Raw genomic sequence first — 9,776 nt, 5'->3', positions numbered from 1 at the left:
ACCTCCTTACTTACCCCCCTTCTCCTTCGGCTGGAGCTCGGCGAGCGAAAGGCGGCGCTGGCGTTAGAGAGCGACGGCGGCGCGGCGGCGGCTGCCTATTTATTTTTTTTTTGAGATGGAGTCTCACTCTTTCACCCAGGCTGTAGTGCACTGGCATGATCTCAGTTTACTGCAACTTCTGACTCTCAGGTTCAAGTGATTCTCCTCCCTCACCCTCCCGAGTAGCTGGGATTACAGGTGTGCACCACCATGCCTGGCTAATTTTTGTGTTTTTTTTTTAGTAGAGACGGGGTTTCATCATGTTGGCCAGGCTGGTCTCGAACTCCTGACCTCAGATGATCCGCCCGACTCGGCCTCCCTATGTGCTGGGTTACAAATGTGAGCCACTGCGCCTGGCCAACAAATAGCATGTTTGATGACATAATATCTTACCACAGCACTAGAAGCTAAGACCTGGCATCCCTAGTTGCAGCCTCAGGGGTTTGTCATGGGTTTGGTGTGGGGTGATGCCGCGGATCCCTGGAGAGGAATCCTGCATCCACTGGTTTGAGTGGGGGATGTTTTTGAAGAGCCCTTTCTCCTTCAGTTTTGTGCCCCATTACTTCTTTTGACCACTTCTTTCTAGAAATTCTTTGTTCCCTTTGCTTCTATTACATGGAACTTTCCAAATTCTTCTATTTCTCTGAAATCACATTCTATTTTCTTCCTTGCTTCCTTTTTCTCTTCTTAGCCCCAAACTATTAGACGTTCTCCAACACTTTATCCACAGAATCTGTATTTATGTTGAAAAACTCAACTCCCCTACCTGTCACCTTTATGTGGGTGGTTCTTGAAGTCACATCTGAGCCTGCACGTTCCCCCAGGCTATGCTTCCCCACCTCCAGCTACACTAAGCTGACATCCTTTGGGGCCTCAAATTAAGTGTGTTTGAAATGAAACCTGTCATTTTGTCTTGAGCCATCATTCCTGTATGACTTGCCTCTTTCCCTTAATGTCACTTTCAGGCTTCACGATGCCCTGCCCAAAAATTCACGTCCTCATTGGCTTCTTTCTCTTCCTTTGCCTCTCGTGTCTATTTGGTTTCTGGGTCTTTCTGCCTCATCCCTAGAGCTGTTCATTCCTTCCCATGTTCACTGCTAAGATTTGGGGCTCATGTCTTTGTGATTTTATGCGCATGGCATGGCCAGGCTCTCTTCCTGTTTCCTTGGTGTCCTGTGTGCTTGGGTTTTAGAAATCGGCCTGTGGTTTTCTGATTTCCGGGAGGGCCAGCTCCAGAAGCTGGCGTTTTTGGAGTTATCCATATACAGACTGGACTTCTCTCTCATGCTCCTATGCTCTGATCCACCCAGCATAGCCAATGTGATTTCTTCCCAGGCCTCAGTGTTCTCTGCTTTCTGATATCATCTAGAACATTCTCTTTGTAGCCTCCTCTTTCTGTTTCCAAGTCCTGTCTGTTCTCAAGACCTGGCTTTGGTCCCCATTACCCTATAAAGAATATCTTGCTCCTGCCACGTGGCACGTGGTATGCTGCTGTGACAGCAGGTCAGGTGTTGTCCTGGGGTCTAGCTATTTAATCCTTGTACTCTTGTTTAATCTTTCACAAGTGTCTGTCTTCTCCTGGAACTCTGGGTATAAACAGAACCTGGCACGCAGTCCATGTTCTAGCAATGCTTGTTGGATTGGAGCGGTGGAATTGCCAGCACAGTCTTCGGTCAGAAGTTGTGCTCCTCTCGTCCGCCTTGGATTCCGGGTTAACAATCTTGTTTGTGTGTGTTTCAGCTGCAGATCCCGAGTGTGAAGGGCTTCGATTTTGCTAAGCAGCATCTGGGTCAGCACAATAAAGACGACATATTGATTATTCATGAGCCAGCGCCACTGCCAGGACCTCTGAAGGACCACACCACGCCCTCGGAAAATGGGGATGTGCCAAGCCCCAAGTCAAAGATCCCTTCCAAGAACGTCCGTCACAGAGGAAGGTTATTATTGGGCTTTCTGTATTATTCTTTGTTGCAGAGCATGCTTCTGTTGTCAGGCTGTGGGTTTCTGATGCCACAAGGGCTAATGGTGAGTGCAGCCCTGCATCTGTCTGCAGCCCAGGAGACCGATGACTTGCCCAAAGTCACACACGAGCCCAGTAGTGTTTCCGAGCCACTCTCACGGGCTGCCAAAGAAGGCTGTGTGATTTCTTTCCCTACACAGTTGAAGATCATGAATCACTGTCTGTGATGGTTTGAGGGTCCCCATCAGACTTGATCAGGGATTGACCAGCTCGTGTGTATGTGTCCCAAGGGGAGCATGCTAGGCCCCATGGAGAGAATATCAGAAATAACATAGAAGCAGTGCACGGCACATGGTACGTGCTCAGCCTACGGGCCACTGTGTCCAAGCCTGGGATGCCAGCAGCTTCTGTGACTTCACTGCTTTGTCTGCAGGTGACCTTCATCGCGTCCTCCTGTGTTTGCTTTGTTTTTCTCTGGCTGCTCATGTATGTCACCTTTGTCAGGATATCACACAAGACTCTTCACTGCCTCCTCCCTGCCTCGCTCCCCTTTCCCAATTTATTTCTATTACTCCTCTCAAAGTATAGCACACGGAGAATTGCTTATTAGTTTTTCAAGCTACCTGGAAGCCGCTCCTCACCCTCTGACCCCATGAGAAGGGCTCTAGCTCTGTGAAAGAAGACAGAGTTCAGAGTCGTGTTCGTTAAGTTGACTTTCCATCATAGCACCATCAGTCTTTGGCTACTGAAGCCTCCTGTTGTCAGCCTTTCTTTGAGCTTTGGAACACTAAATCCTGATTTCCTGCTAAGAGCAAAAAAAAAGTGTGTGATCATACCAACATTTGAAACGATGTCATGATTTCTGTCTTATCAGAAAACCTACCCCAGGGGTTCTGGCCTAGTTTTAAGAATGTAATAGATGTCAGAACATGATCTTTACAAAAGAAAATGAGTTATGTAGGGAGATGCTATTTGATTATTTTGCAGGCTAAGAATAAATGGAATCATTGAAGATTATTTCATATGCAAGTAAAATTTTGCAAAGTGTTTTGTTTTTTTTCTTGCCTGGTAGCCTTGTCATTGACATTTAGTCATGACAGCTCAGTGGTCTGCATGGTTAATACAATGTTTTAGCATCTTTCTGGGCACCAAAATGTCTTGGCATTCCACATTGTCATTGAAGCCAGGGAGCCTAAGGAATCGGAGCCAACTGATGAAGGAATTTTCCCTGGTGCAAGCTGGGTGCCACGATACCTTTGCTTTTTATATATAGAATCAGATCTCAGGGTAAGCACCTTCCAAAGATCTGGAGTTATTTGGGGTGACTGCAGAGCTACCCTGGCATCCTGAGGATTCTGCAGACCTAGTTAATCCTGAACCCCAGTCCTCTTTGATCCAACTCACGCTGAACCCAGACTGCTGGTCCAGAAATGACTGGGGGCCAGGGGCTGGACCTTGAGCCCTGGTAGCTGTGGGACCTTCCTCCTATCTGGCACTTACTTGTCTAGCATTTGTTGAAATGCAGCCTGCTGAGCCATTTAGTAAGCCGCATTAATCTGTCTTCAGGAGGTGACTGTGGTGTTAATGTGATCCTTGAAGACGCTGTGCTATGGAATAATTTTTTGGACCGTTTCATTTCTGCTGGTTTTGCCTGGAAGCCTGACTTCCACACATAAATTAATGTGACTTTTTCCTTTTCATTCTTTCTTGTTTCTAACATTTGCAATTCATTTTGTGTCTGCAGAGTTTCTCCCTCAGATGCTGACTCGACGGTCAGCGGAGAGTCCAGCGAGAGGGACGCAGGAGATAAGACACCGGGAGCCGTCAACGATGGCAGGTCCCACAGAGCCCCGCAGAGCGGTCTGTGACTCTTCTGGTTCTTCCCATTAAAAGTAGTCCCTATGAGAGTCCGAGGGCTAGGGCCTGACACTACTTCAAATGCTAAACCCTTAAAAAAAAATCTGGGAAATGGAAAATTCATCGTTCCTGTGGTTTCTTAGCACCAGCTGTCACCATCTAACGTGGTATTGGTGTCTGCTTTGGGGCCAGGGATTCACTGGGGTACGTCTTAAGGTTAATAGCCTCATTTCACTCTAGAGTCCTCACCCTAGAGGTCAAGGAGGAAGCACACTGAAACCAGAGTCTCAAAAACTGCCCCCAGGATTCAGTAGCTTTCTTAGGAAGCAATTCAAGGATTCACAGCTGTCACTGTCAGAAAGTTGTTTGTTTATCATAGGCCCAAGTCCATTCTGTTTAGTTCTGTTCCTAGATCTTTCTTCCAGCAGGTGGTTTAGTGTGATCAGACGGTTTAGCATGTTTGCTTTGGGAGTCACAGACAGCTTCATAGGCCAGGTATAAGATGAACTTCACTCCTGTTTTAAGGGTATGACTGTTGAGACTGATGCCCTGTTATAAAGTGAGACCCACAAGTCTTTAGACTTGGGAGCATTTTTTTGGAGTGATAGCAAGGTAGCTTGTTTTTAGTGTAATAGGTTGTATTAAATAGATGTGCTGCTACAGCTATTGTATTTGATGGAGGTTTATTTTTATTTAAGGATTGCATTTCAGTAATGCAAAGATAATTGGGAGGCCTCAGAATATTATTATTACTATTTTTTTCTGAGACAGGGTCTTGCTCTGTCACAGAGGCTGGCATGCAGTGGCACAGTCCCGGCTCACTGCAGCCTCGACCTCCCAGGCTCTGGCTATCCTCCCACCTCAGTCTTCCTAGTAGCTGGGATTACAGGCCTATGCCATCACACCTGGCTAATTTTTGTATCTTTTTGTAGAGATGGGGTTTCACCATGTTGCTCAGACTGGGCTTGAACTCCTGGACTCGAGCGATCCATCCACCTCGCCTTCCCAAAGTGCTGGGATTATAGGCATGAGCCACCACGCCCGGCCAGGATATTATTTTTAATAGTAATTTTTATATTTACAGTGTTTAGTCATACATTTCTCTGTATGGAAATGCAGTGCAGAGTGAACTGTATTGTAGAAATGAACAGACTCTAGACAGAAGCCCGGGGGCCTCTCCTCTCACTGACACACTTGTGGCTTCGCAGGTGTGCAAGGCTCCTGTGGGGCTGCACTAGCCGGTCCTTGCAGTTCGTTCCAGCTCCTTCCACTTAGTTCTTTTGTAATGTTAAGGACATCCCCTTAGAAAAAGGGAAGAGTTTTTTCTTTGGATGCAGTTTTTCAAAATCTTAAAAATTATTTAGTACCATGGTAACCGATGCTGTTTCCGATAGACAGGGTTAGAATCTCGTTTTGATCCTTGGAAAGAAATATTTGGTGGGGAGTGGAAAGAGCTCTGGATTTTATCAAGTTCTGTTCATTGCTTCTCTGAGAAAACCTTACTCTCAGTGCCCGCGTTTAACGCTGTCTGATGGCATTACAACCAGTATATTCTATAAGAATAACAAAAATCAAACACCACTGCCAACATGGCTCAGAAGCCAGGTAGTAAGCATCACAGCTCTGGGACCGAGAGTTGAATGTGAAGGAGAGAAGCGAATTAGATGATTTTGTGAATATTAGAAGCTCAGATGCTGCTGTTATAATTTGAAGAGATACCAGAATCTGTACATTATTTTCATGTTGTAGAAAGATAGTTTTCTCACTATAAATATCAGTTTACTTTTAGAACTTTGTTTACTCCTTGAAAGGTGCTATAAGATAGCTTTAATGCTGCCACGTAGGCATTTTATTGCTTGCATAGAAACTTAAATATCCTATTTTAAAATATTCTGAGTTTTTCTCCTAGCTTTCTGTTATTTTATTTTTTAAAACTTTTTGCTTTTTGAGACAGTCTCTTCCTGTTGCCTAGGCTGTAGGGCAGTGGCGTGATCTTGGCTCACTGCAACCTCTGCCTCCCAGGCTCAAATGATTCTCATGACTCAGCCCCCCGAGTAGCTGGGATTATAGATGTACACCACCACATCTGGCCAATTTTTGTATTTTTAGTAGAGACAGGGTGTCCCCATGTTGGCCAGGCTGGTCTTGAACTCCTGGCCTCATGTGGTCTGCCTGCCTTGGCTTCCCAAAGTGCTGGGATTACAGGCATGAGCCACCTGTCCGGCCTATTTTATAATTCACATGAAAAATCTTGCTTTTGTTGAAAGTCACAATGAAGTACAAATTAATGGAGATGGGAGTGGGGAGGGAGACTACTTGAGATCCATTCTGGAGCCCTCTTCCATGTTGCCGTGGGACCAGCATTCCCTTTCACTCCTGCGGGTGGCACAGCCACCGGCTCTCTTTAGGCTTCTTGGCAAGGCTGTTGATGACTGTCCCAGGTCATGTGGCATATTAAGGACCCACCTTGCAATGGAAGCTGAGAGAAGACTGTTATTTCAGTTTTGGTAAATTGGAGGTTGTGCTTTATTCCTTTTCCAGCTGACTGTTTTTGGAAGGTGACTAGGCCCTGACACATACCCTCATGGCTATCCATGAACCCTTAAAAGATTATTTACTCAAATGTCACTGTGTTCACAGCCATTGCAGCTTTAAAATAACTTACATCATAACCACTGGTTCCCCTTAGTGAAGATGTGAAGGGAGAGATGAGGTAGGAGATGGGCTGCCATTGCTGCGTCTGTGCATAATTGTAGTTTTTCTCTCTCTCCCCTTTATCATCAGGAATATACCAACTAGATAAGCATTGCAAAATACTCAGCATTCTTTTATGCTCTCCTTAGATTGCATGTGTGCAAGTGTGTGATTTTTAAGTAGTTAAAACTTGGTTCATTTGAATCCCACAAATTCCAATTTCTAGAATTGCACATGCAAACCAAGCTGGCACTGATTTTGCACGTGCTAAGGAGCTTGCAGTGCTCGCTTCAGCAGCATATAGACTAAAATTGAAACGCAACAAAGATGAGCGTGGCCCCTGTGCAAGGATGACATGCATATTTGGGAAGCGCTCCATATTTTAAAAAAATTAAAGAGTTTTCGAAATAGTTTAAATGAGACTGAGTACATATAACAATGAAGTTTTTCAAGTAATTTTGGAGTGCCATACCATTTATAAAATGATTGAGATCATAAAGTATAATTCTCATCTTTTCATGAAGGCAGATTCTCAGAGATCTTTTCAAGGTAAAATTTTATAAACATAGTGGAGACGACTGCAGTCATTGAGTCATCCATTTAGCAAATGCTGTGCTCAGGTGCTGGTGATGCAGTGACGGTGAGATAAATGTGATTGCTGTCTCACAGGATATTAACATGGGTTGGACACATTAGTAAAGATGCAGTTTTCTAGCCTGGGCAACATAGCGAGACTCTGCCTCTACAAAAAATAGAAAAAGTTAGCCAGGCCTGGTGGTGTGTGCCTGTGGTCCCACCTACTGAAGAGGCTGAGGTGGGAGGATTACGTGAGCCTGGGAGGTCGAGGCTGCAGTGCTCTGTGATTGCATCACCACACTCCAATCTGGGTGACAGAGTGAGACCCTGTCTCGAGGGGGAAGAACAAAAAAATGGTTCGATTATATTTACTTGTAGATAATGAAATAATCTCTTTAAAAATGCTCTCTTGCTTTGACATTTTAGTAATTCAGACTGAACTTTTCTCTTTCATTTTGCTTTGTTGACATTATCCTATTCCGTACAATCCTATATACTGCAATTATTTATTTATTTATGTATTTATTTATTTATTTTGCTTACCCAGTCTGGAATGCAGTGGCACAATCACAGCTCACTGCAGCCTTGACCTCTTGGGCTCAAGCAGTTCTCTCACCTCAGCCTCCTGAGTAGCTGAGACTACAGCATACCACCCCCAGCTAATTTTTTATTTACTTTTTGTAGAGACGAGGTCTTGCCATGTTGCCCAGGCTGGTTTTGAACTCCTGGGCTCAAGCGATCCTCCTGCCTTAGCCTCTCAAAGTGCTGGGATTATAGGCATGAGCCACTGTGCCCAGCCTTTTTCTTTCTTTTTAAGATTTTTATTTATATTTTAACTGATGGTAAGAAAACATACATTTATGGTGTACATCATGATGTGTTTTTTGCTTTTATTATTTTTAGTTGACACATAATACTTGCAAATATTTATGGAGGACATTGTGTTATTTCCATGTATGGATATACTATGTGATGATCAAATCAGGGTAATTAGCATATCTGTCACCACAGACAAAGTTATCATTACTTTGCCTTGGGAACATTCAAAATCTGCTCTTCAAGCTAATTGAAAATATACAATAAATTATTAGAGTCACCCTACAGTGCCTATAGATGCTCAACCCATTCCTCCTCTCTAGCTGTGCACTGTTATTTTTGTTTTTTTGAGACACAGTCTCATTCTGTTGCCCAGGCTGGGGTGCAGTGGTGCAGTCAGGGCTCACTGCAGCCTTGACCTCCCAGGCTCAGGTGATCATCCCGTCTCAGCCTCTTGAGTAGCTGGGCCTGCAGATGCACGCCACCACGCCATGTTACCCAGGCTGGTCTAGAACTCCTGGGCTCAAGTTACCCTCCCGCCTTAGCCTATCAAAGTGCTGGGATTCCAGGCGAGAGTCAATGTCCAGCCTCTAGTTGTGCTTTTGTATCTGTTAACCAACCTTTGTCTCTGTCCCTCCTCTTCCCTTCCCAGCCTCAAGTTACCTTACTAGTCTACTCTCCACTTCTAGATCAACTTTCCAGCTTCCACATATGAGTGAGAACAGTGCAGTGTTTATCCTTCTGTGCCTGGCCTATTTACTTAATGTCATCCAGGCTCGTCCATATTGCTGCAGATGGCAGGATTTCATTCTTTCTTATGGCTAAATTGTGATGTTTTGATATGTGTATGCGTTGTGGAATGGATAAATCAAGCTGTTTAACATATATATTACCTCACGTACTTATTTTTTGTGATAACACTTAAAATCTACTCTCTTAGCTGTTTTCAAGTATACGATATATTGTTTTTAATTATAGTTACCATGAGGTACAATAGGTATCTTGACTATATAGTAAAATTTATATCATTAGTTTTAAAAAATAATTGAAGAGAAAGGGGTTTTAATCCAAGTTCCTACTTGCCTTAAGGCAGGATTCACACAGCATTAATCTCTGTGTGTCCATTGTACTTTGTACTAATCATTATTGTCCAGGGAGCTTTTTTTAGAAAAACTGTGCAATGCATAGCAAGCAATAATATATAACATATATATAAATATATGATATATAAGTATATAATATGTAATATATGTTATATATATAACAACATATATATAGTAAAAAGAGTAAGCTCGGGGGATGGAAACATCAAAAAAGACAACAAAAGATTTATGTATATTGTATATAATATGTAATATATATTATATATATAACAACATATATATAGTAAAAAGAGTAAGCTCGGGGGATGGAAACATCAAAAAAGACAACAAAAGATTTATTTTCATAGACCAAATACTACTTTTACACTGTTTTTAAAAATCAACACTTTTGTTATAGAAGTAGCACATGGTTGTGTAAATAATTAGATCACATAAAAGATCATTAAGAAGAAAATAAGGCCAAGTGCGGTGGCTCATGCCTGTAATCTCAGCACTTTGGGAGGCCAAGGCAGGCAGATCACGAGGTCAGGAGATCGAGACCATCCTGGCTAACACAGTAAAACCCAGTCTCTACTAAAAATACAAAAAATTGGCTGGGCATGGTGGCGCAAGCCTGTAATCCAAGTGAGCCGAGATCGCGCCACTGCACTCCAGCCTCGGCAACAGAGCAAGACTCCATCTCAAAAAAAAAAAAGAGAAGAAGAAGAAGAAGAAGAAGAAGAAGAAGAAGA

At 43.5% G+C, this 9,776-nt stretch overlaps 1 protein-coding gene across 3 annotated transcripts in view; it reads left to right on the top strand.

Moving 5' to 3' along the window:
- Positions 1–9,776, top strand: part of KIAA1549 (KIAA1549 ortholog) — a 92,616-nt gene that overhangs the window by 37,473 nt on the left and 45,367 nt on the right. For all 3 annotated transcript variants that reach the window (XM_011941278.1, XM_011941279.1, XM_011941277.1), the window contains 2 exons: positions 1,780–1,976; positions 3,744–3,859. In XM_011941278.1, the coding sequence (XP_011796668.1) occupies positions 1,780–1,976; positions 3,744–3,859 (313 nt within the window). The remainder of the gene's footprint in view (positions 1–1,779; positions 1,977–3,743; positions 3,860–9,776) is intronic.

Source organism: Colobus angolensis, unplaced genomic scaffold (assembly GCF_000951035.1).
Source record: "Colobus angolensis palliatus isolate OR3802 unplaced genomic scaffold, Cang.pa_1.0 Scaffold2, whole genome shotgun sequence".
NCBI classification, from domain to species: Eukaryota; Metazoa; Chordata; class Mammalia; order Primates; family Cercopithecidae; genus Colobus; species Colobus angolensis.
The sequence above is the reverse complement of the archived record's forward strand: the minus strand, read 5'-3'. Positions and strand labels throughout refer to the sequence as shown.